The sequence below is a fragment of the Giraffa tippelskirchi genome, chromosome 4, assembly GCF_054371585.1.
Source record: "Giraffa tippelskirchi isolate mGirTip1 chromosome 4, T2T-mGirTip1v1.2.pri, whole genome shotgun sequence".
Lineage (NCBI taxonomy): Eukaryota > Metazoa > Chordata > Mammalia > Artiodactyla > Giraffidae > Giraffa > Giraffa tippelskirchi.
The window spans coordinates 4,315,227-4,341,471 of record NC_137278.1 but is presented as its reverse complement, the minus strand read 5'-3'; the positions used below and the strand labels follow the sequence as shown (position 1 = coordinate 4,341,471).

The window sequence follows — 26,245 nt, the reverse complement described above, 5'->3', positions numbered from 1 at the left end:
GCTGTGGCTCCTGCCCACCCACCCCCCAACCCAGGCCAACTGCCTGGCGGGGTCGTCCATCAGCCTCGGCAGAGACACAGCGAGTCTGTGACTACAGATCTGAGTGAGTTTCTTGAACAGCCTCCCCCACCTCAACACGGGCCAGCACTGCAACTCCTTGGAAGCTGATTCCATGAAAACGCCGCACACACCGACCCCCTCGGGAATCCGGCTCAGCAGGGCTCTGATGGACCCCCACCCCATCCTAAGGATCTAACGTCCCCCTCCCTCCCCATGCACCAGACAAGCATCCCCACTGTCTTTGCTAAAGCCCATCTGCAGCCTTCTGACCCCTGGGCGCAGCGGCCCTGGTGAGGGACCGGGGTGAGCCCGAGGGGCCTGGTCACTGAGCACGTGGCCATTCAAGGGCATGACGCTCAACTCCGCTGAGAAACTTCTGCACGAGCCTGTGTGAGTGTCCTCATCTGTGGTCAGGACCCCGACACGTCACAGGATGTTTTCTTAAGCGCACTTTAGTAACGATTACAGTAAAGCACGTGTCTCATGTGATCAGCACAGACTCCGGCACTTTCAAAGAACAGATGATCGTGGACGATTTTCTTATCAATAAGGCACACTGAAGAGGGATAACCGGAAGTCTGAGGGGGGTCGAGGGATGAAGGCAGGATGCTCCAAGGAGCCTTTGTGTCCAGATGCACTGAGAAGGTCAAGATATTTTGAATGGAGCCCTCTCTCTTGCTCTGAAATCCACAATGGATAGGAGGGGTACACATCAGGACACAGAATTCCCTAAAGGATCCCAAATTAGGCTCTATCTGCCACGGCAATGAGCAAGACAACCCACTGGTCAGTGGCCCCTCCAGGCCAACTTTATCAAGGACAGTGCCAAGGTGGGGAAATACGAACTTGGCCAGAAAAAGCTGCAGGAAATCTCTTTCGTCTATCCGATTACTTCTTGCCTCCGCGGCAGGTCGGGCAGACCGTGTGCTGCGGGACTGGGGGGACTGGTCAGGGCTGTGATCCATGCACCAGGAGCACGCCCACATCCTCTCCCGGAGTCCCCCAGGCGCTGGTGCTCCAGGGCCAGGCCTGAGCGCTCAAGCGTTCCTCAGCTTCTTGTCCTACAGCGCCACCCACTGGCAGGTCCAAGCAGGAGGCCAAGGAGGAGGCCGGGAGGGAAGGGCCCTCCCCTAGCTTGGTCCTTCCCTCCTCATGAATTATTTGCGCCCGCACAAAGCCCCAGGTCTGATTCCAGTCTGATTCTGCCTTCTCGGGTATCCTGTCATGTCGGCCACACGACTGTCCTCGCTAACGCAGAGCCTGAACTGGGGGAACTTCCAGGCACAGCTGGGCCCCTTGACCATCTTCACAACCCAGGGTAGAGTCCCCCCCAAGGTTCCAGTCTGCAGGGGCCTTAGGGCTCATCTGCTAGTCTCCCTCCAACACCATCCTCCCCACTTCACAGGTGGAAAAGAGATGTCGAAGGGGCCCGACTTCACTCAGTAAGTCAGCCCCAAGCCAGTGATCGGTCCACTGTGTGTCCCAGAGTCTGCCCCCCAAAAGCCACCTCTCAATTAAAGAGGGGAGGATATGGGGACAGCTCCTGATCACACGCCACAGAGTGCCCCGCGAGCATGGCCCTCACCAGGGATGTGATCTTTATCTCCTGTTTTTCTCATTTCCCTGGTGGTTGGCATTTTGGAACATTCTGCCTCTTGGTTGGGTTTCATGGCCAAACCCCACCAGAGAGTCAACCAGACAAAGAGGCCCATGTGTACTGTCCTCCTGAGCCTCAGAGAGGTGGCTGGTCTTGACCCCCACCCAGTCAGCTTGAAATTCTCAGAAGTTTGCTCAGAGGTGGGAGGAAGGCAGTACCTGTGTTCATATGCACCGGGCAGGAGGCAGGAGCAAGCGGGGGGTCTGGGGTGCTGAGACTTTGAAACAAGACTCACAAAACTGAGAGGGGCTTGAGGACATGTCTGGTCCTGCCAGAGAAGACAGAGTTACTAAGGCAGCTACTTAGCAGCCAAACCAGGACCAGAGCAGACTTCTTGGCTGGTAGGTCCAGCTTTCTTTTCACGCTGAATCCCCACGGACTTCAGCCTCTTTCCAGATTTTTAAACTAGAGCCCAAACCCCATTGGTTCTCTCCCTGCCACTCCCACTCTGATCAAACCAGGTAACTAACAATCTTCTAAGCCAGAAGAAAGGAGATGGGGTTCTGGAGTCTGACAATTGTACAAGATGTTAAGCATCAGGGATGGTAGCAACAAGCCAATGGTGATTGATGTCTGAGCTCTGCCTGGCAGGGGGCTTCTAGACGCCTGAAGAGAAAGCAATGCTCAAAGGCCACCAAAGCAAATCCAGTCCTGGGAGGTCCCTGGGTCCAGTTGGAGATGGCTTGGCTCTTTGATTCATTCATCCAAGCTCCCCAACTTAGACCCACAGATTTCAGGGTCCAGAGCAAGCACATGTGCGTGACAGCAAGCAGACCAGCAGCTCAGGCGCCAGGGTGGGCCTGCGTGACAGCCACACAGGTCTGTGTCTCCAATCAAAAACCCTCTCTTGCGTTCATCCTTCTGGACCAAAACCGTCTTTCAGCTGCATTTCTTTTTACTTGGGAAACCCTTTGATGCTTGAAATCATCATTAAATCAGAAAAAAATCTAGGTTGGCTTTTATACAGGTTCCTAGAACTGAATGCAAGCAATTTAAAAACGTGAATTCACAATTGGGAAATAACCTTTGGAGAGAAATTTAGGTTGATGGGCGTCGCTGCACTGTGAGACCCAGGCATGAGGGTCTATCCCGTCCTGCCCCTGTGACATCGCCAGCAGGGAGCATGGCACAGAGTGTGCAGGACAGAATGCATGTTTACAGGGGACGAAGGAAGGAGAAAGGGAGGGAAAGAGAAAGAGAAGGGGAGGAAGGGTAAGAGAAGAGAGGAAGGTAGGAGGGAGGGAGAGAAGAACAGAGGAAAAGAAAGAATATGTCCTCTTTCAGGTTTCAGGAGCTCCATGGGGTTTTGAGCTAAACCAACAAAAATGATTGAGAGCAGCATGACCTTGAAACCCACAAACTGTCCAAATCATTGTCCGGCCCATCTGTTTGCAAAAAGATATTAGCACCCAAGCTCGGCCCATGCTGCCCAAATCTCTTGTCCCTGCCATGTTAAAAACTGGTTTTGGTAGGAAGGCCTGAGGCAAAGGGCAGGGCAGGGGTCTGACTTCTCCAGTGGGGCCCCTAACCTGCCAGAGGAAAAGCTCTGGCTATCATTCTTAGTAGTCGTCATATGAAAGGCATGATTATTGTTCTCCAGGATTCGAGCCAAGTGCAGAGTCCTCACAACGACCATGTGAAGTGGGCAACTCCACTGAAAAACGTACAGCCCAGAAAGTTGAGGCAGGCAAACCGCAGCCTAGGACATAAACCTTTTGACTTTCCACCAAACTCAGTAACCAAGACAGATAATATTTTAATGCAATATTTTGAAATCAAAATTTAAAAATCCCTGATAGACAAAACAGCAACAGGTTCAGACTTCTTTGGTGGTCCAGTGGTTAAAACTCTGCACTTCCAATGCAGGGGACTTGGGTTTGGTCCCTGGTCAGGGAACTATGATCCCACATGCCACTCAGCCAAATATATATATATATATATATATTTTTAAACAGCAACAGGTTCGATGGAGACTTGAGTTATTCACCTCACTTGCCTCACCTTAGCCCCAGCCCTGAGCTCTAGGGCCAGGATTCTACTTTAGGTCTGGTCTGTTCTGGAGTCCATATCCCCAGCCACCTCTTTCCACTGGTGTTATACTGCCCTTGGCCCCAGCTACTCAGAACCTTGAATGATGGCATTCAAGCTACAATCCTCCACAAGAAGAAAAGACTTGAGGACCATTTACGAAAAGCTTCGAGTACATCTCCCCAAGTGACTCTGCCTGTAAGTCAATGAGCAAAACTGGTCAAAATAAGGCCTTTTCCGTGCTCAGGACGGGGGCTACTGAGCGACATGGAGTGGAGAGGGAGGTGGGGCTACGGGTAAGGAAGTTGGTAAGAACCATTGCTCAGCCAGAGTCCCAGGCCCCATCTTGACCGAAAGCCAAACCCAAGCCCAGAGCCCCCGGTTGAGCAGAAGGGCCTGGAGTCCGTAGGCAGGCCACTTCATAGCCAGCATGGGACTCTCCCATCCTTGCCTCTCGCTACAAGCCTCCGATGTTAATGTCTTTGGACCAAACGGAAAGCTGAGGTCCGGGCAAGAGAGATGAGCTGCCTGGAGTGGGAGCAGGGCCAGAGCCCGGGCCTTCTGTGGGCCAGTCCGTGCAGCTGCCTCCTTACCCTGGAGAAGAGCAATGGCTCCTTCTCCATTGGTGTTGCTCTGTGAGTGCTTGGTTTGGGCCTTCCCAGGGCTCTGGGTCCACGGAGAGACAGAAGGTTTAAAAGAAAGCAATTTCAAAGGGCTGGATGGCCAGGAGGCTGGCATTTGAAGCTAGAGGATCCCAGAGGCAGGAGGCTGGGGAGGAGGTGTTGGAGCCCAGAACAGGGGTCTGGGGGGTGCTAGTCCTGGATCTGACCGCATCTTCCCTCTTGCCTTTTCTCCCTTGAGTCTTCCAAGCCTCTCCCTTCCATGGGTGGAGGAGGTGGGTCAAGACAGCTAGGTAGAGGGCTGGGGCTCAGAAGGGAGAGAGGGAGAGAGATCTGTTTCCTGCCATGTAAATGGAATTCTCAGAGGTTAATCTGCCATGGTTCATACCCTGCTTTGTTGAACAGTCCACCCCTCCAGGACCAACCAGGCTCCTTTCTCAAAGTGAGGGGTGGATCACCCACCCAGGAGCCCCAGGAACCTTAGTAAAGTTCCAATTCTTGGGCTTCTTCCCAGCTGAACAAGAGCCTAGGTAGGTACACACACACCTCTCAGGCTGAGATGCAAGAACTAGCCCCCTGATGGAGAAAAGAGAAAGATGGGGGCACAGTAATGGAGCTGGAAGCCCCCAAATAGCAATAAAACAATGTTAGCAACAGTGGGCTGGATCCAAATTCCAGGTGGGATAAATGGCATAGCATGTTTTTATCACCATATACTATGATAATTAAAAACTAATGATAGTATAACAACCTGTGAAGTATTGGGCTTGAAGAACCACGGAGAAGCCTGCTAGAGCTGCAGCAGGTTGAGGGGTGGTGGTGGCGGTTAGCCTTCTTTTTTTTCCACGGAAAGAGGTTGTCCCCCACCTTTACTACTCAACCCCATACCCGCGCGGTGTCTTGCACCGCTGGAGGCATCGCTTTCGCTGGGCCAGGCATCCAAACCCCAGCGTAAGACTTCAAGGCCAGAAAAAGTCCGCCCAAGGCAGGGGCAGCTCGGACCGCCGCGGGCGGAGCAGGACCGGACTTGCTTGTGGCTTAGCGGATGCCACGGATGCCGGCCCAGGGCGTTAGGATCTCTAACAGGCCCAGGATGACGAGCCCGCGGACCTAAGCTGGGACCCTGGGATCTGGGGGAGATGAGTTTCTTCCCGAGGCGCGGGCAGCAGGCTGGGAGCGGGGGGTCGGGTGAACAGTAGAGAGGGGAGCGGAATCTCCAGAGGCGCCTGGAGGGGGAGCGAGGCCCAAGCCGAGGACTGGCGGGGAAGGGCGAGGGCGGCCCAGGGTCCTCATGATTTACGCCCCCCTCCCCACCCACCAAACGAAAACCGACAACCGCCGGCTCGGCCGGCCGCGGGAGGCGCCCGCTGCAGCGGTTGCCGGGCCAGGGCGGGGGCCCGTGGGCTCCTGGCCCCTCGGCGCCCGCCCTCCCGCCTCCCCCGACAGCTTGCAGCCGAGCCGGACCCGGCGTCCCCGGGGAGCCGCCCGTCCTCGCCCCCAGCTCGGCCGGCGGCGAGGCCGCTTCCAATCTGCCGGGAGGCTCAGGGGGAGAGCGCGGGGAGCCGGGCGAGAGGCCACCGCCAACCTGGCTCGAGGGAGAAGAAACTTTCTGCTCCGTCCAGCTGCACGGGCCTTCCCCGGCCGGGTCTCGGGTGAGGGGGATTTGGGCGCTTCGCTGTTCCACTGCGATCTCAGATGCTGAGCCTGATGCGGGGCTGGGGTATTTTCTGGGGGCCCGTTGGGAGGGGGGCCAGGAGGGTGCGGGCCCGCTTGGAAAGGCCTGGGCTCCGGGCGCAGAGCGGGTGAAGGGCGCCTCTGGCCGGCGGGGCCAAATGTAGGCACGTGGGCTGGTTTTCCTCCGCCCTTTGACCGCAGAGCCAGGTCGCCCACCCCTGGGGTAGCCTCTAGAGGATCCAGGCCCCAGACACGCTTCAGATCTGCCCAAAGCCCTGGGCCCCACGCGGAAGGCCGAACACTGAAAGGCGCAGAGCTGGAGTACCACCGTGGTGGAGTTGGGGAGGGTGAAGGGGGCGAGTTATTCACAGCGAAAAGACCGTGTTTCCAGCGCTGCTTTGAAAACAAATCCTTGGGCGGGCTTTCGCGAAATGCAAAGTCGTTAGCAGACGTCTACCCTTGCACTCAGAAGCTCGCGCAGGTTCCTCTTTAGAGGTACAAAAACACCCGACCCCCGAGACACGCACCGCCGCAGGAGAGACTGTCAACTGGGTTGGGGTCCGTTGCACGGCCCCTCTCGGGCCACACGGATTTCTCGGGGTCCCTCTAACGTCCCCGACCCGACCTGCCCAGTTCTCCAGCCTCACCCCACAGTGAAGCCACCGTTCTGTCTCCTTCAATGCGCAGACACCAAGCTTTCTGCGCCTCTGCCAGGCCCACCGGGTCCAAAGAAGTCAGAGAGGGGGGCTACAGATTTTCCTCCACGAAAAACATATAGACCCCAAAGGAAATGCCCGAAAACGACGCAACAAATTAAAATCTCTTCTCCACACATACAATTCCTTTTCTGCTGGGTTTAGTCCCTTTTTCTTGCTAGAGGAAGGAAAAAAACAACAACGGCAGGGCAGGGAGGTAGGGAGGGGGTAGAAAAGGGATCACTGACAGCCCGCTGGAAGAATAATTTGAATAACTGTGGGAAAGTGTAGGGGAAAAACTTAAAAACCTTACGTCCTAACCCAACGGCAGCGGCAGCCGGGCTTTGGACCCCTCCCCGCCAGCCTGTACCCCCCTCGGCTAATCACCCTCATTAGGAGCCTCATCACCAGCCTAATGAAAGCAAACCGTGTGGAAATCGCCGGTAAACAGTTGGGTCTGTGCTGTAATTAATTCAGTGTCTCTTTTAATCAAACTGAAAGGAATCGGGCAGTGGCTTGCGGAGCCGTGACATCACCCCCAAAATCGGCCGGAGCCAATCAGCGTCATCACTCCGGGGACACGTGGGCGAGTCCCCTTAAAAACACACACACACACACACACACACACACACAACACAACGGAAAAAAAAAAACGAAAAAAAAAAAACCCAGCCCCAAAGTAAAAGTGACACAAGTTCATTTTTTAAAGGAAGGGGGGGAGGCGAAGGCGCGCGCGGAGGACAGGCGGAGAGCTGCAACCGCGGAGCCGGGAGGCGCTGTCCACGGTGCTGACGGGGCCCCCGGAGCGGTGGGAGCGCGGAGAGAAGACCTCCCCGGCCAGGTGGAGCGTCATGCGCCGAGGGCCGCCGCCGCCGCTATCCGCGGTGCTGACGCCGCCAGGTGCGCTCCGATCCCCCGGCTGGTAGCGCGGCTCGGGCCCGCTGCTATCCGCGGTGCTGACCCCGCTGCCCTCGGCCACCGCTCGCCTGGAGGAAGCGTGCAGTTTGGATTTTTTTTTTTTAAAGCCCTTCTTTATTTAGATTCCAGCTTCCTCGCATCTCTTCTGTGCCAAAGGGGAGCTCAGGCCGTCCGTCTCCCCCTTGGCTCTCCCCAACTTGGCGCACCCTCCCTCCCGTTTCTCCCTGACACTCCCACCACCCCCCCCCCTCGGCTCGGCGGCTCGGCGCGATGCTGCAGAAGACGCGCTGAGCCCTTTTGGATCTAATGCGCAGAGGAGGTTGGCCCAGAGCTCCTGGGCTCCCCCAAGGCTGAACTCCATCCAAGGTGCCCGCAGGCTCCCTGCCCGCCTTCCCCATGCCAGCCCGCAGCTAGGGGCAGGGGCAGCGGCGGCTGGGGTTGGGGGTGGGTGGGGAGCTTTTGGGGAGGACAGGTCGCAGCTTGGCTATGGAAGGCTCCAATGGCTTTGGGATCGACTCCATTCTCTCCCACCGAGCGGGCAGCCCCGCCCTTCCCAAGGGGGACCCCTTGCTCGGGGACTGCCGCTCGCCCCTGGAGCTGAGTCCTCGCTCAGAGAGCAGCAGCGACTGCTCTTCACCAGCGTCGCCAGGAAGGGACTGTCTGGAGACGGGAGCCCCACGGCCTGGCGGGGCTTCGGGGCCAGGTTTGGACTCCCACCTGCAGCCTGGACAGCTCTCGGCCCCAGCGCAGTCTCGCACCGTGACCTCCTCCTTTCTGATCAGGGACATCCTTGCCGACTGCAAACCGCTCGCGGCCTGTGCACCCTACTCTAGCAGCGGGCAGCCGGCCGCTCCTGACCCTGGGGGCCGTCTTGCGGCCAAGGCTGGGGAGGACTTTAGAGACAAGCTGGACAAAAGTGGCAGCAACGCCTCATCAGACTCTGAGTATAAAGGTAAGAAAACGGGAGGTGAAAACCTAGGGGAGGGGATGCTCTATTTCTGAACACTTGTATTAAAACTGGAGTGCACACACGTGGGGACATGCACATGTTCACCCGGCACTCCCCCCGGGCCCAGGCAGAGCCGTTGGTCTTATCTGAAGCTTTCAGTCAGTAAGCCCTGTGGTTATGCTTTTGAGCAACAAAGAGTCCAGCGGAGAGAGTGAGGAGAGGAATGCTGTGTGACCCAGGAGAGATTCCCGAAAACACACAAAGCAAACTTTGCAAACTTCAGCTGGGACTAACCAACCCACCGGTGAGCAGAAGCAAGTTCCTATCAGGCCAGTGGCTCTCTGGGAAAAGACCTTGCAGAAGCAATGGAAGACCCAACGGGTTCTGTTCGAATGCTTTTTTATAAGGGGGAAAACCTAGCAGGAAATTTCAGCTGGAGCCCTGAGAACAGTCAGAATTTTCTACCCTTTAATTTGAATATCCAGATGGGGAGGGGAATTGAGCTTTCCCTCCCGTTGGCCCCCCGATGTGATCTGGGTCCAGGTAATCATGCAAAAGAAATGCTCACTTCAAAGTAGCAACAGCAGTTGGGCAGGCGGCTGGCCGGCTGGGAGCAGGTTCAGAGGTCTCTGCGCTCACCCAACTGTTCTCACTGGATTTCATTTGAAGTGCACTGAGCACTCAACTTCGGGCTTTGTGTGTGGGACCCAGAGACACCCCCCCTCCCGGGGCACCCAGGCTATACTGGGGTTGCAGGACCCTTTACTTGCTTTTTCACCCCGTGAATCTTTCTGTAGTTTCCTTTCCATCCTGTCTTAACCAGGAAGCTGAGATCAGCACTAAGAGGAAAGAGGGAAGGAGGAAGGAAAGAAGGAAGAAAGGAAGGAAGGAGAGAACGAATTCCCTATTTTTGTTTCTCGTCCTGGCCAGTGCCTTGACTTTAGGTCTTTGGTGAGGCCAGAGGCACGAAGTTCTTTCTCAGGGAGAAGTCAGGAGGCAGGAAGGGAAGGAGATTTGGAGCCCTGTGTTCCTATCCAGAAGGAAATGAAGGGCTGGCAGGGGCTGTTCAGAGCTCTTTCCGCCTTATAATTAATTCCCAGAATGCTTTCCATGAGATAAAACTTCCTTATAAAGCCAACTTCCATATTGTCTTGGGGGCCCTACATCTCCTGACCCATATTTGCACTAAGTCTTCACAAAAATTTAGGAAGGCTCATTTAACACTCTCCTCCCAACCAAGAATGTGTTGTGGATACGCCCTGACCTCAAACCCAAACCCACATGGGCCCCACTCCACGTCTCATTCCTTCCTCTGCTGCCCCACGCAACTGCTAGAGACTCCAAGGTCTCCCTGGGTCAGCCGTGCCTAGATGGGCAGGTTAGGCTGGAGCCGGAGGACGGAGGTCCGGACGCCTGTGGCCCAGCGACCTCTGCTCCTCCCCCCAGGTCTGTTTAGAGAGACAAGGAAAACTTGCCTGAGAGAAAGACAGGTGTGTGGTGGGGAAGTGGGGGTGGTGGGGGAGCAAGGCAGGCAAGGTAAATATATATGTGTGACACCATCTTTTATGATTTATAATTCTCAACAGCACCCAGTTTTATGGTTAGAGTAAGCCGCAAGGCTCCCCCCCGCTTCCCCTGCACCGCATGGTGCTGGTGAGTTTGGCTTGTGTCCCTTTATTTATTTATTTATTTTTGCCCATAGGTGGGATTTTGAGTCGAGGTTTCGTTTAAGATAATTGGAATATCAATTTTCTTCTCTTGTCCCTGATGATATCTGATCGGGGAGGTGATGAAGGCCGGCTGTCCACATATCACTTAAATAGGGTTGGAGCTGAGGACAGAGGAAGGACTTCCCCACCCCTGGGTATCCCACCTTCCCATCAACAAAGCTCCGGGTGAAGAGGGAGAGGAAACAACCGCCTCTGGAGGATTTCTCAAAGGCGGACCCGAGGCAGGAGACCTTACTGAGAGATAGGCAGACACGCGGGGTAGACATCTAAGCGACTCCCCTATCCACCTACCGTACGAAGAGTCCCTCCTCCAAGGAGGGCACGCAGAGAAGGTCAGTCTGGCATCAAAGGTTCCTCAGCATAACATTTAAAGAAGCTGAACTGGGCTTTGAAGTCAGGCATTCTGCCGTGCACGGTTTGACTTCCAAGAGCCCATACCCATGGAGAAATGAAAGTGGCTCTGTGCTCCCAGCCGGCAGGGTCGGTGGGCCCGAAACTCTCAGCCATTGAGATCGACTGAGCCTGCTTGGAGGTTGAGGCTGGGCACCAGCGAGTGAAGGCTCCAGCCTGCGCCTGGGAGAGGAATTAGAGAAAAAGCCCCAGGAACCAACCCGTTCTTCTTTGGACACCCCAAACTCAACCTCCACCCCAACCCCCAACCTTGGAGCTCAGCCCTGAGAAATGGGGGATTTTTACAAAAAGGCCAGACAATGAGGTCAAAAAGTAAGGTTTCCACAATATCAAGTTAGAGGTTTGGATAATCATTTCCTCGAACTTGTTCAAACTTTATCTGCCTGGCACAGACAGAAAAGATCCCCCCGTCCTAACAGATCCTCATCTCCTGAGGCAGCCTTGCCCCAACGTGGCCCGAGCCCAGGAGGGCAGGGAGAGGCCAGCGAGCTGGTCTGGAGGAGGCAGTGGAAAGGTGTGGACCCCCACTCACTGGCTTCTCACGGTTTCTCACCGGCTGGCGCTCTCCCGGCTCACCCACTGGGGTGTACCCGGTGACCGGCGCCTTCCCAGTCTCGAACCTCTTTCTGGTTGAAAAGTCTTGCTCCCTCGTGGCTCAATTAACCGGATTATTGTTTCCTACAGAGAGAAATCAACTCGCATTCAGCTGAACCCTGTCACTGCAAACGCCATGCTCAATGAAACTCAGCATAAAGGAAAAATAGCTAAAAAGAGGGAGGGAAGCCCCATGCCCATTTTGGGGAGATGGTCTCTGGTTATCTCATCACTTTAGGGGAAGAAGGAGGGAGGTCATTGAGCTTGCTCGAGCAAGTGTGCATTTTCGGTGCAGTCAACTCCAAAGGAAAGTGCTGGGGAAAAAAGAAACCACATTATCCAGTCCCATCCTTGTGACTCAGGAGCGGGGACCCTGCTGGTGTGTCTCGACTATCCGGGGAAACACACGGCAGCTACAGTAGGCAAATGACAAGGACACACAGACCTCAGAGATGTGTGCATCTGAGGGGTAAACGCGTCACTTATTTTTCCAAATGCTTTGTGCTCCCAGATCGGGCACCTGGCAGTTTGCATTTTGCGCTGTGCGTCGTTTGTAGTTTAAGAAACGGGGAAATCATCCCTATAGATTCACGCCCACACAGGGGCCAGGTGAGAAGTCGGTGTCCTTCAGGACCACCGTCCACTCCAGGGTGAACAGGTTTTTGTCCCTCGACAAGGGTTCTTTCCCCAGATTCTGGCCCTCAGCTTCCTCTCTTCCTGGCCCAGATGCAGCCAGAGAATTGTGGTCACAGTCCTATACCCCAGAGCATGCACTGGAGCAGCCCACCGGGCTGGAACTCCTGGATCCCCTCCCCACCTCTCCCCTTTCCTGCAGGTCCACCCAGTCGGTCCACTAATCCCTCTAGGGAGCGCCTGCGCAATGTGGGAGCCGGGTCTGTGGGAGCTGGATCGGATCGAGTTCTCTTTGGGCTTTGGGTTACTTCTCCCCGGAGGTGTCGATCCTCCTCGGTCTGGGGGCTGGGAGGTCTCAGCCCTGAGCAGCTTTGCCGTGGCCCCACGGGCTCGAGTGCAGCGGGGCCACCGCCACCCGGAGCCACATTTACAAGAACGTGAGGGCCGTCACTGGGGCGGCAGGGAGGCGAGGCTGGGACCTGATGCGTGGCTGTGTCTCCGCAGTGAAGGAGGAGGGCGACCGGGAGATCTCCAGCTCCAGGGACAGCCCCCCGGTGCGCCTGAAAAAGCCACGCAAGGCGCGCACGGCCTTCACAGACCACCAGCTGGCACAGCTGGAGCGCAGCTTCGAGCGGCAGAAGTACCTGAGTGTGCAGGACCGCATGGAGCTCGCAGCCTCGCTCAACCTCACTGACACGCAGGTCAAGACCTGGTACCAGAACCGCAGGTGAGGCCCCCTCCCCTCTCCTCCCCGCCCCTCCTTGGGACCGGCTGGGACACGGATCTGCCTGCCGGGAGGACCTCTCTGAGCTTTCCCCATTCTGTGAAACTGGGAAAGTGAGGCCTCAGATGGAGAAAGAAAGCCTTGCCCGAAGCCCACAGTGAGGGAGAGAGACAGGACTCGATCAGGTGGACAGACGGACACGTGGACCACTGGAGGTCCAAGCCTGCCCACCCTAGCCATGTCCTACCACCTTCCTCCAGCCCCCAGCAGCTGCTAGGGGTAGAGGGGCTGGCACTGAGCCTTCCTGGGATTCTTCAGGCCTCCTCAGTCTTTCTAGTCCCCGAAACTCAAGGAGGGAAGGGGCCCAGCCCCAGCTCCTTGGGGACCAGGGGACCGGAAAATTGGTGCTGGGCACTGGCCTTGAACCTGGTGTTTCCTAATCCTCCTTCCCAAGACATTCGCAGGATGAAGAGAAACACAAACGCGTACAAAACACACACACAGCCACATGCTCAACCCACAGTCACACGCTCATGTCGACACAACTCACCAATACAAACACACCCACAGTCACCCGCACACTTTTAGTGGGGGCTGGAATGTTGCTTTCCATAAACAAGCTCAGAACACGCTGCACCATTAATAATAAATACCGATTACTGCTCCGGGCATCAATAATTAAGGCCCGTTACAGTAATTACACAATTATGATGATGATGAATAATTCAGGCAGGAAAACGGGGGTTGTTGTGGCTGAGTCCGACTCAGTGGGGCTGCCTCGCCGGCCAGGTGCACCCAGGAGTCCGGCCGCAGCCCTGGCAACCAGCGTGGCCTCGGCTTCCTTGCCTTCCCCCAACCCCAGCCGGCACTCGGCTGGTGGCCTCCCGGCTTCGGACCGGACAGACTGTGGGGCTGGCCCCAAGCCTCGGACCTGCGCGCGGGGTGTGGCGGATGCGGCCGTGCGCTCTTCCTCTGCAGTCGCCGCCGTCTCTGGCCCGCGGGCTTCCTCAGAAGCGTGGCCAACTGGGGTCCTCCGGCGGGGCTGGTCTCCTCCGGGCCGGTGGTGCGGCTGGGAGCATCAACCGCTCCCCCTTCCCCGCGAGCGGACCGACCCCCGCGCCCCCCGCGGCCCTCTCCGGGGTGATCTTTCGTCCCAATGCCTCCTTAGGGGGCCGATGCACGGGGGCGCGGGGCGGGGTCGTGGGGGGAGAGTTCCGACATCCCGCTCCAGGCGCCCAGTCTGCGATGCCCTGCGCGGAGTGTGGCGAGCTTAGACTCCAGGCTTTGAGGATAAGACTGCTTAACTTAGAACCCAGGGTCTCCTCTTTCTAGATCGTCCTGAGATCTGACCCACTTCTCAGTTTTCTTATCTGTAAGCGGGGATGACAGTCACGGAAGGTTCGTGGAAGATTAATAGCATCGATGCCTTTAATACACGAGAACGGTGCCTGGCACCCCGTGATTTATTGATATGAACGAATTAGTGGGCTCCCTCCTGGCCTCTCTGCAGGCGCTCCGGGGCAGGCATTCTAAGGGGAAGGGGTCTCCGAGCGCCCCAGTCCTGATTCCTGCCTTTGGCATTTATTTCGATCCCTAGGACTAAGTGGAAGCGACAGACGGCCGTCGGGTTGGAGCTGCTGGCCGAGGCGGGCAATTACTCGGCGCTCCAGCGGATGTTCCCGTCGCCTTATTTCTACCCGCAGAGTCTGGTTTCCAACCTGGATCCCGGCGCCGCGCTCTATCTGTACCGCGGGCCCAGCGCACCGCCGCCCACGCTGCAGAGACCTCTGGTCCCTCGCATCCTCATCCACGGACTCCAGGGCGCCAGCGAGCCGCCGCCGCCGCTGCCCCCGCTGGCCGGCGTCCTCCCGCGCGCCGCGCAGCCTCGGTGAACGCCCGCCCGCCAGCCCACCCGCCCGGGCGCACCTGGCCCCCCGCCCCGGGGCTCCGCGCTGGCCGCCTTCCGCCAGCCTCTGGGAGGGCGCGGGGTTTCACGCCTCTTCCCGGGGGGGGGGGGCGAGGGAGGGGCTCCCCGACCAGCCCTCCCTGGCGTCGGGCCCAGTGTCCCCAGAAGGGCCAAATGCCAAGTCTTCTAAGGCCCGAACCCCCGGACTGAGTCCCCCTAACCCTTCCTGGCGTCCTCTCTCCCCGTTACTCCATCAGGGAGCCACTTTTATCGCCGGTGTACATACGTCCCATCCCCCCACCCCCACTCTCGCCACCGGCGCACCCCCTCGCCCCTCCCGGGAGCAGGTGGGGCGACCCCCTTGCAGCGTTCTCCCCCTTCCCGCTCCAGCTGTACACCGAGCCCTCACCCCACAGCCCTGACACACGGAGGGGAAGGGGAGTGTGGAGCCCCCGGCAACCCCCGCTCCCCCACCCCCGCGCCAGGGCCGGTGGCAGAGCTGTACATACTGTGTGCAAAGTGTATATGAAGTTATTTATTCGTGACCCATCAGCCCGTGACTGTGTCTGTGAATCAGTGAGTCTGTGGCCTGTGCCCACCGCCTGCCGTCCCAGGTAGGGCAGGCCGAGGCCAGGGGACTTGCCCACCCACCCCAATCCCCGCTTCCAGCCTCCGTCTGAGGGACAGCCAGGCCCCTCGGGTTCTCTTTTTTTAAACGTCGAAAATAAACTTCTTACAAATGACCATGCGCCTGTCCGCGCGCTCCGTTGGTCGGTCCGCGCACGGCCCTTCCCCATTCCTCCCAAAGATTCCTTTTCCGCTTCTGGGACTCGGGCTCTTTTCACCCTCAGTAAGGAAGCATTGTGACTCGTCTCCCTCTTCCTGGGAGCTGCGGCTGGGGGCAGGCGTCCCCCCTCCTGGGCCTCAGTCTTCCCATCTCTATAGTGAGGCGAGCGCGCGGCTCCCCACCTGCTCCTGCCTCTCCATCTGGTTCCGCGCTGTTCAGCCGGTCCCGGGGGCCGGGGTGGGGTCAGCGCCCGGGCCGGCTCGGCTGCGGTGCCCTGGCTGAGCCGGCTCATCTGGCCGCAACAAGGGCGCCGGCAGCTGGTGACCGGCCGGCCGGGCGCGGGTGCCGACAGATGGGCTCCGAGGCTGCTCCCCCCATGGGCCCCTCCGCCCTGCGCCCCGGCCACGCGCATCAGAGGCAGGCGAGGCAGCTCCCGGCCCCTGCCCCGGGTAGGACCTGACGAGCCCTTGCTAGGGAACCCCTGACTCCCCCATCTTCTCACTGTCCTTTCACCCCACGACGATGTTGGGGACACCACCCAGAGGGAAGCCGAACCCCCGTGTCTGCCCCGGGGCCCCCCGCCTCTGACTCCGGGTCTCAGGGCGGGGATTTCAGCCTCCAGCCAGACTCCAGACTTCGCAATCCCGTTCAAAGGGCCAAGGTCACCTCCTGGCCAACACCCCCCCCCCCCCGTGCTCTCAGGGGAGGTGGGCTCAGGTGTTCCCCTCCCACACACCACCTACAGCTCAGACTCCCAGGAGGCGCCTGGAGCTGGGAAGTTGGGGGGCCCAGCAAGCCCAGCCCCCCTCCGGTTTTGTGGCGGGATTGCTCCGGGAGAGGACTGCCTGGTGGAGGAGGGGTGGGGTTCGGATTCCACTCTGGACTCCCCTCCACTGGCCTCTGCTACTGTTTCCTCCCGCCTCCCCGACAGCACCCTCTCGCCACTCCTTTTCTCTCCTAGGGTGCTGAGGGTATTATTCTAATTTTGCCAAATGCACAGCAGCTAATTAAGTCAAGGAGCCCCCTGCTTTCGAGTTTTTTTGCATGTGAATGGGGGTTGGTAAATCCTCAGCTCTGGCTGGGGGGATGTCGAGGGGGGGGACTGTCCCCAACTCAGGGTTAATGAAGTGGGAAAGAAGTCTCTCACAGCCTCCTGCAAACAAACCCCCACCCCCACTCCCATGCAACACACCCTGCCCAAATCCTACATGGATTGACTTAAACCCAGGGGATAAGTGCTTTAAATTAATCTCATTGAATAAGAATGAGACCAAACAAAACTCTTTAAAATCATATTAAAAATCTATCAAAGGACAACTTGCACCGGTGAGCTTTTCATTTTGTGCAAAAGGGAAGCCGAGAGACTGAAGCGACCGCCCTTACATTTACACAGTGGCCGTGTAAACCAGACACATTCCCAACCATGTAATTGTCCTTGTACCTCCGAGCTGATTTCATATCTTACACTAATGAAGAACAAGGCTCCCCGACAAGTTTATAATTACAGTATTTTAAATTGTCCTGCACTTCCCATCTGTAATAATAACTTTACAACCTCTGCAGTGAGGTGGGCTCCGGTTTTCATCCATTTAGAAGGCTAAATCGGTTTCTCTGTTCCCAACCCTGGGGGCTGGGTGAACTCTCCCTTAAGATAGAAAAAAAAAAAGAATGTGTGAGCCCCCCAGCAGGCAAGACAATAGAGAGGCACTGAGAAAGCAGCGTCTCAAGCGCCTCCACTGACCCACCCCCACCCTCCTTCATAAACCTAGACTCCAGGGGGGCGGGGGCAACAGAGTTGAAAAGAAGTTGCGATTCCCCCAGCAGCCTTGTTGCGAGGCTTCCGAGCCTGTTTGAGAAGTCGAGCTGATTTTAAGGGGTGCCCGGCCGCCTCCACGCTGAAAGGCTTTGCTCTGAACTTCTCCTCTGGTGGAGCAGATTAAGAGATAAGGCGTTGTGGTCATGCAGGCAATTTAACAAGACCAGTGGAGCACCCTTTGCAAGGAGGGCAACTTCTCCAGTGGAAAAAAAAAGCCTTAAATTTCTGTCTCCTGGAAGCGACGGTTGGATTCTAATGGCTTCCACTGACTTTCCATTGAAGGGCTCAAGTGCTAAATACCGAGGGTGTTAGCAGTTTGGATACACCTGCCTTAAGGGGGTCTCATTGACTCCTCGCTCTTCCCTAAATCTCGCCTCCTTTCACCACAGGAGGGAGAAGAAAATCAAAGGAATCCACTGGGCTTTGTCAGAATGTCCTTTGCTGAGAGTCGGCTGGCTCTGCTTCTCTGAAAGTGGAAAACGCCGCTTGCGTTGCATCAGCGCAGCCTTCCTTAATCACTCACCGAGGGCTCTCTGCCCTTCGCTGCTTGAGAATGGGGGGCCTGTGAAGATGTGCAGCCCAGAAGGGTTCCAAACATGAAGATGTCTGGGATTCAAAACGAGCATTTTACAAGCCCATGAGGGAAAAAAGCTTTAGGCTGCAACATTCCACGAAATGTCCAGATTCTCTGACTTCTAAATATGGGGATCAGGTTTATGAGACAGAGAAAGAGGTAAGTTTGGGAAATTAGAAAGAGAGGCAGGATTAGAAATACACACAAAATTAGGATATGTACAGTGGAATTAGGCTAAAGCTTTCCCTAATTGATGCCTGAAATGTATAATCTGTCAAGAGCCATAATAAGAGAGAAAGAGATTTATTTTAAGGTTATTTAAATTTAGATAATATTAACCCTAAATCTGCTAAATCCACGTTTCTTTATTAACTGGGGGTAATATATTGATTCTACTTAGAAACAGGCCCGGACAGCATCCACGGCAAGAAACCTTCACTTAAGTCTCAGCACATGAAGAGGAAGTTTCGATCTCAGAATTACAGTCACTTAAACGCTTTGCAGGGTCCTGGCACTTCTGCCTGCTCCCAGGAATGCGGAATTCTGCAGATTCCTCCTTTCATGGAATGAGTACTTTGTGGGGGGGAGGCGAGGAAGCTGGGTTTCTCTTTGATCATTCCAGATCACTGGCATTAATCCTCTCTCACACAGCTGGGATTTGTTGACAAAGTTTGATGCCCCCTTTTCTCATCTCAATCTTGTGGGCCTTTACTATGGAAGCAAAAAGCAGGCGGCAGATTTACCCGGAGTCAGTACGGCGTGCGCTGCAGGTGTATTTATCATCACTGTCACAGATTTCACCAAAGATCCCTATCAATTCCGGTGTGACGGCCAAGTCTCTGAGGTCACATTTTCCCTGCACCGGTGGGCCAGGGCTTATGAGACTCACCCTCACCTTCAGGACACGTCCCTTCTGGTGTGATGTCCACCCACATTCACCTTATGCCTGAGGGGTGGAGGCCAGGCCTCCCGCTCCCCATGGCCCCTGCAGACCGCTTGCCTGTGTAACTCTCACCATCCTCGCCAGGTCCTTGAGCTCAGGTGGCTCTGGGGGGGCTACTGAAGGGGGGCCTCCACATTCGCACTAGTAACTCCAGAGAGCAGGGGACTGAGGACAAGAGGAGAGAAAAGAGGACAGGGCGGGGCCGGGGGCTCTGCTCCCCCTCTCCTGCGGGCCACTCCGGAGCCACCCCACGTCCAAACCTTACAATTATTGGGAAATCAATGCGCCCCGGGGGTTCTCTTTCAGACCTCCCAGAAAACACAATGGGGGAGGGCCAGCTGTGGCCTGGGCCACAATACAGACCCCCAGCCTTTCTGGAACACAAGATGGGAGAAAACGCTCAGGACATTGGTGCCTTCTGACTTCAAAGGCAAACTAGAAAAAGGCAACAGTAAATCAATTAGTTCCAAGAAAGTACATTTTCCCTGGACAAGAAGGGCAGAGCGTCACAGGTGAGTGTGACGTGGGTGCTCAGAGCCGCCTGAGTACGCGGGAACTGAGACCCCGGAGGCATTTGTGACCCACATCAAACACTCATTTGGTCCTTTTTAATAAAGCATTTGTATACATCAAGAAAAGGATCTGATAGTCTTTTCTCTTTACCAATTCCAGTTTTTAAAATCCTGTTTTACAAAATTCAGGCTAACATATGTGTAAAGGACAGCTTAAAGTGAACGGTGAAACTTCAGAACGGCATCACCAGGCAGGATCCCCTCCGGGTGGGTGCCGCAGGACGTCAGGATTTACATTAAGTGATTAAGTGCTCATGTGATCTACGGGCAGTGCTGGAATACATCTGAGAGGGGCTTACACAAGGCAGGTTAATCAGCTAATCCACCGTCTGCTGACCCCCGCCCCCAACAGGGACGGGGGTCTGCAGGGGGTGGCGGGGGCACCCTCAGCTCTCACGGGGCTCCTCTGATGAGAAGAGGACGCCCACTCCAGGGTCCACCCTGAGGCCCCGTCCTGTGCAGGCAGAGGTTAGCATACTTTCTGGGACATCTCCCCGTCCTTCTGGGAGGCGTGGGGGATGTTTAATCTGTTCCCTCGGCTGAGGCTGGGCCCGGGTTGCGGGCGGCGCCGCGGGGCTGGCTGGCCAGCCCTGCACGCGTGTTCTGCTTCCTGACCTTGGCGACGCCGGTCTCCATCCCGCTGGCGTATTCCGAACGCAAGATTTCAGAAAGGCGCTGCTTACTCTGGGTCTTCTTCCTCTGAAGGTCAGGCCTGAGGAGCAGTGACAGCGGGGTGGGGGGAAGAAAGGAAACTTTATTATTATTTTTTTTTCCTTCTCCATTTGGGAAGAGGCGGATGGCAGCTGGTTCCGACAGTGCGGAACTGACATTTTTGTATTAACAGAAGTACAATCCCTTCAATAGCACTTGTTTTGATATTCTATGCACCGCAAGATTAGATACGCTGCTGACAGATTTTCATAACGGTGGCAAAATATCATGGCATTTTTAAAAGTGAGGCTTTGTTCTGTGTTGTTTTCACGGAAAGAAAAGAATGAAACACACTCAAACTCTGATGGCAAATGAGGTGTATGATACAGCAGTTTGCCAAAGGATGGGGGAACCCCACCCTGAAACTCACAACATTGCACGCCGGCGCCTGGGAGCCCCCTGCCCTCAGCTGCCTCCTGGGGACCCGCCTGGGAGGCCAGTGGGGGCTGCGGTGTCTGCCACCCACATCTCTTCCCTGACTGAAGAGCGTCTGGTAATAATAAATCATTTCTGACCCTAAAAGTCCCAGACCCAGGTGTGCCTGGGCAGACGGCAGCGCAGCGTCTGCACCGGGATGGACCCAACCCGCACGGAAAATGCCAAAGCCTGAAAATCAATGTCAGATGGTGAATCCTAGTAACTAGTTTCAAAAGGCAGCTGCTTCATCATCTATTTGATCAGAAGATCAGAGGGGGAAATTTGTAGAAGTTCAATCGTACACAGAGAAAATGATTATGAAAACTGACGAGTAAAATAATGCTTCTTAAGACAGGATTTTATCCAAAACAACAGGGTTGTCATCAGAGTATCTGTCTTGCTGTGCCCGCAGTGCCTTCAACCCCGAAGTGGCAAAGGCTCGGGCTCTTACAGAAGGCAGATGCTACCCTCTGCTACCTACATCGACAGCATTCCCTTTGCTGTAAAAATCAGAGGATACATCAGACTGAAAATAAATACAACAGAACTCCTTCAAAACCCAGGAATTAACTACAACACTAATACTGTGCCAGTAAACTGATTAGGAAGTCTGTAACTAGGTTAAAGCTACCATCTCCTTTTACACTCACTGCATAGCGCGGGGTACACACAACGGTGGGGCTAAATCCATGTCAGTCACACAGTGGTTCCCACTGTCACAAACGGGGAGAAATGCAAAGCCAACCTGTGCTGGGAAGAAGACTCAAGGCCAGGGGATAACAGTGCCCTGTGGTTAAGGGTCAGGCGTCTGCAGTAACATGAGTGTGTGTCAGTGTGGACAGGGCATGGTGGAAGACTGTCACTCCATGAGGCAGGCTCAATCACCATCTCATGTTACAGACGAGGAAACCGAGACTGGAGGAGGGGAAGTAGCCGCCCCAAGACCATCAGCTCTCAAGAGCACAAGCCAGATGCAAACATGGGCCACGGACTCAAGCCTGAGCTCTTCCCACCAGAAGCCGGTCCCGGATGGAACCACTGGGCGGGACAGGAGGGCCCAGATCAAGGTTGACAAACAACCACGATTTGACATGGAGGAGGCCTTCGCGTCTCACAGGAAACTTTCAGTGGGGCGATGCGGGCAGAGGCCGGATGACAGAGGGAGCCATGAGGGGAGAGCTGCAGCGTGAAGGGGGGACCGGGGCTGGAACCCTGCTCCGTCACTCACTAGCTGAATGACGTCAACGGGGGACTCAGGCTTCCGCATCTGAAAAATGGGGACGATCCTTGAAATGTAGTTCACAGGCTTTGTAAACATGAAAGAGAATAAGACATACGGAGTGCTGGCTGGTGGCTGGCACGTGGGCTGCAGAGAACCACAGTTAAAACCAGGGCAGCTGAAGTCCAGAGATGCCAAGCGACTCCCACCAGGCCACACAGGAGCTGGGACCGACTCTGGGGCCTTGGCATCAGGGCTGGGCTCACCCTTTCAGACGGGCAGTGACTCTAAACCCCCGGGCCCTGGTGGAAGTCCGTCTATGCTCGGGGCTCACGTGCGGGTGGCACACAGCGGGAGATGGGACTGCAGCTGAACACGCCCAGCGTGTTCCAAATGGAATGCTGCCAGTTCCCGGGCGTGCAGTTTATTTTTAGTTGGGTGACATGACAGACAGACTGGAAAGGTTCTGACAGGAAGGAATGCTTTTTCTCCCCCTCTTGTTTGAAGCCAGGTATTCACATCGTGTATAATTTTAAATGTAACAACCCGAGTTTCAAAATATGCAAAATTTCAGTCAAAATATCCTCCTAGCCGCCTGAGCGCTACCACTTCGATGCTGGCTCCTGCCACTGCTAAGGCAACATAAACAACCGGCATTTTATCGGGGCATTGATACACTAACTGCCGACAGCGCAGGCACAGAGCAAGAATGCGGCCTGCTTCCAGCCCAGGTGCTCAGCAGCAGTCTGTGCTCAGGCCGCGGGGCTCCAGACCTGGCATCAAAGGCCATGCCAAGTTGTGCGATGTACCAGTGTGTACACACACACACACACACAACACACACACACACACACACAGTGCGATGCTTAACTGTATATACCCTCCCCACCCCCTGCCCCCGCCCCCAGTCTGCCTCTGAGTCCTGGGAGATTGGTCCCTTCCTGGCTGACAAACGCAGCCAGGCCTGGGCTGGGAAGGTGACCTCTGGGGGATGGCTCCTGCCCTTAATTCAGGCCTGGGGCTGTGGAGAGTGACCTCTGGTGGGCGGGTCGTGCCTTGATCAGGAACATTCCTCCGGGTCTCGGAGTCAACCCTGACTGAGGCAGAGAACGCTGGCAGAAAGCCAGATGTGCTTGTCTTGAGGTTATGACCTCCCCGTTTCCTAGCTAGTTTACAGTTTTATTCTAATCAATATTCTTCCGACTTGAGACCCAAACTCAAGCTCTTCAGTGACAGTCCAGAGAGCAAACAGGGGTCCTGCCTCCCAGGCCCGGACCTCTTCTGCGGGGGAGAGGGCCTCGGGGTCAGCCCTGCATGGGTTTCCCCTGCTGTCAGGAGATACCCTGACAGGACCCTCCTTTCGCTTGGCCGGCTTGCCGCCTGCTTTTCCTTTGTTCTGAGGCCCAGCGCCCGAACAGGCAAAGTACAGATGGGAAGATGAAACGACGGGTGCATGGGGCCTCGGTTCCTCCTCCTGCCAAGCTGCAGTTCTCCCAGAAACTTGCCAACTTTCTTGCCCTCCTTGCCCTCCAAATACCCAAGCCCCTCTCAAGTGGGTGTCCTGAGCATCCACCAGAGTAATCCTGTAGTTACCAAGCAACAGATCAGTTTATCTAACCACAGGGAACTCCCTTGTAGTGAAGGCTGGATAACCCCCTCCTTGGTTACCAGGCTGGATTACCCAGCAGGACAGGCAGATGCCACTTCCACTGCCAATGAGGTGAAATCACAGCCTAATTAGGAAATCAATACGCCTGCGAGGATGACCACTGAAAAAGAGAGCTCTCAGGACCTTCTCCCAACGTCACCAATAAATTCAGAGACAACCATCCTAGGTAAAAAGTCAGTCTACACATGGCATGCTTTTGCAGGACAGAATTGTAAATTGTATCAGAGGATAAGAGATGCATTTTTATGTATTGTCTAGTCTCTCAATATTTTACATTTTACAGCTTTAGGATTATGCTTAGAAAAGTCTTCATCTCAGCTTTTTAAAAATATTCAAGTATACTGTCTTTCTTGAAAGGAGATCAAACTAGTCAATCCCAAAGGAAATCAACCCTGAATATTCATTGGAAGGACTGATGCTGAAGCTCCAATACTTTGGCCACCTGATGCAAAGAGCCGACTCACTGGAAAAGACCCTAATGCTGGGAAAGACTGAAGGTAAAAGGAGAAGGGGTGACAGAGGATGAGATGGTTGGAAGGCATCACTGACTCAATGGACATGAGTTTGAACAAACTTCGGGAGTTGGTGATAGGGAAGCCTGGTGCGCTGCAGTTCATGGGGTCTTAAAGAGTCGGACACAAGTTAGCAACTGAACAACAACAGTTTTCTTTGAGCCTGCTACTGCTTTAATTCTATCTAGATTTTGCTTTGGTTTATGGTAGGATGTGGCAAATTCAACCTTTTCTTCCCAAGAGTTATCCAGTTATCCCAGTCACTGAACAAGAAATCTTTCCCCCATGGTCTTCAAATCTACCTCTAGAACATTCCTTCAGACTTTCAGAACACTTCCTGCTGGCCATATTTAGAGAGTACATGATAATGGTGATGGTGATGATGACAAGGTGGCCCGTTAATAGGTCCACCAAACATATTAACATACAAGCAAATAAGAACTATGGGGATGTTCAGCGAATTTAAATATGAAAGCAAGTCAAATCATAGCCACTGAAAAGATGGCTTGAGGCCGCCTCTAGGTTTCCACCCTCCTGCCTGGCCCGGGTCCTTGCGGATGAAGAAAGGCCCCGAATCTGAGGGGGTTTAGGTGGCTCTCAGGTGACAGTGAGAGTGACTGATAACTCCAAGGAGAAGGTGACAGGCAGTCCTCCATGTGCAACAAAGTCGTTCAGGTACAGAACCCACTAGTGTGGACAGTCAGGTCAGCCCACTGAAGGGACACATGCTGCCAGGCCTCTGACAGCCATGGAGGGAGTGCATCAGGGCTCTTTAACCCCGGCTTCTGTTTCGGCAGAGACAAGCAGTGGTGGGCAGCCTGTCTTAAGGATGCCTTCTCTGTGGTATCTTAGGATCAAACCAACATGAGCATTTGTAAAACTCCTAGGGCCCCAGAAGACACTGCATTCCAGGGGAGTCCTGTTAGAGCGGTGTGTGCTATCCCAGCAAAGTGCCTGAGTGGCTCGTGGACACAGAGATGGAGGAAAAGTCGGTCTCGGCCTCACCCCTGAGCACCAGACCCAGTGAGGAGCCAGGGGCGGGCAGGTGTCAGGCCGTGCAGGTCACAGGTGATCAGCAGGTAGATGCTGGCCCGCCCTGCTGCCTGGAGAGGCGCCGTGACAGCAGGGGGACAGAGACAACACCCAGAGACGGCTAGGGCCTGAGGGCAATGCCCTGAGAACCCCAGAAGTGCTTCCGGGTTATCTGAGTGCTAGAGACCTTTTCACAGGTCCCGCCAGGACACAGGCTGAGGACTCTGACGGTCCTGCTGGAACCCAGCGTGCCCTCCCCTGACGACCCTCCACAGTCAGCGGCTTCTTCTAGGCTGAGATTCCTCACACGTCAGGAAGGGCCTCCACGGGGTGGGGCAGGGGTTGCGTGAAGGGAAAATGAAGAATGCTTTATAAAGTCTAATTCTCTGTGAAACTGTCAAGATGGAGAAACACAGGCTGGACATGGAAACGATGAAGTTTTGGAACTGGTGTGACTGCATCCTGTGAACACTGACTGAGACGGATGAGCTTGGGGCAGGATTCTGGTGCCAGTCCCTCTGGGCCTGTCCTGCTCGACACTATTATCGGTGACTTGCATGACATTACGATGCGTGTTTATCACACCTGCAGACAAGAAGCCAGCAGGGACAGCTAACACAATGGACGGCAGGACACCCACAACGCCCCAGCAGGCCAGAAGGATGGGCTCGCTGAAGGGGTACCCCGGACTGGGGCCACTGGAGGGCTTGCTGGTGGGTCAGAGAAGCTGGGTGTTCTGGATCGTCACACTTGCGCACAGGCAGGGGCTCGGCTGCCAGGAGTTCCCACCTGAACTGTGGGGCTGACCTGACGCTGAGGGTGGGAGAAGCTACAGTGTGATGCCAGGAGGCCTGGGTGTGAGTCCCTAGTCTTCCCCGCACTGGGGAGGGACAGTATGTGAGGACACGGAGGACCAGAGGAGGAGACCCATGGCTCTACTGGAGTCTGGCTGGGGCTGAGTGCCACATGGGTGGCAGCCATGACCCCTGCTGACACCACTAGCTGTGGTGACAGACGTGACTGCTCTCCTCTCTGGGCTGGCCAGTCTCTACTGCACATTTGGGCAGCTGGATGAGCCAGATTTTGAAAAGAACCTGGGTGGAGAGAAAAGCCACCCAGATGCCGGGCTGGATGTGGGGCAGCTGGAGGTGCTGGGGCAGTGTGGCCTGGGCCCGGCTGCCAGGGCAGAGCCACCTTGGGCGGAGGGGAGGATCCAGTGCTGTCCTGCAGAGGCTGTGGAACCTACTCTCTGAGTTTGGCCAACGTACCTGGTTCTCCCAGTGCCAGTCTGCTCACTTTCAAAGGATGAAACGAACTAACGAATCAAAGCGAGTATCAGAGAAGCTATCGTGAAGGCACTTGTAAAGTGTTGACTATTATTATTATCAGCAGCA

The 26,245-nt window shown here is 55.5% G+C and overlaps 2 protein-coding genes across 5 annotated transcripts in view; one reads left to right on the top strand and one right to left on the bottom strand.

The window, feature by feature from the left end:
- The first annotated feature begins 7,544 nt into the window (after positions 1 to 7,544).
- On the top strand, positions 7,545 to 15,343 carry BARHL1 (BarH like homeobox 1). Its single transcript, XM_081594429.1, has 3 exons — positions 7,545 to 8,604; positions 12,474 to 12,696; positions 14,291 to 15,343. The coding sequence occupies exons 1-3, from the start codon at positions 8,139 to 8,141 to the stop codon at positions 14,583 to 14,585; spliced, it is 984 nt and encodes a 327-aa protein (XP_081450555.1). The 5' UTR covers positions 7,545 to 8,138; the 3' UTR covers positions 14,586 to 15,343.
- Positions 15,344 to 19,312: 3,969 nt separating this feature from the next.
- The window catches only part of DDX31 (DEAD-box helicase 31), a 71,953-nt gene continuing 65,020 nt past the window's right edge, over positions 19,313 to 26,245 (bottom strand). For all 4 annotated transcript variants that reach the window (XM_081590790.1, XM_081590791.1, XM_081590794.1 and 1 more), the window contains one exon: positions 19,313 to 20,003. In XM_081590790.1, the coding sequence (XP_081446916.1) occupies positions 19,814 to 20,003 (190 nt within the window). In that variant the 3' untranslated portion in view covers positions 19,313 to 19,813. The remainder of the gene's footprint in view (positions 20,004 to 26,245) is intronic.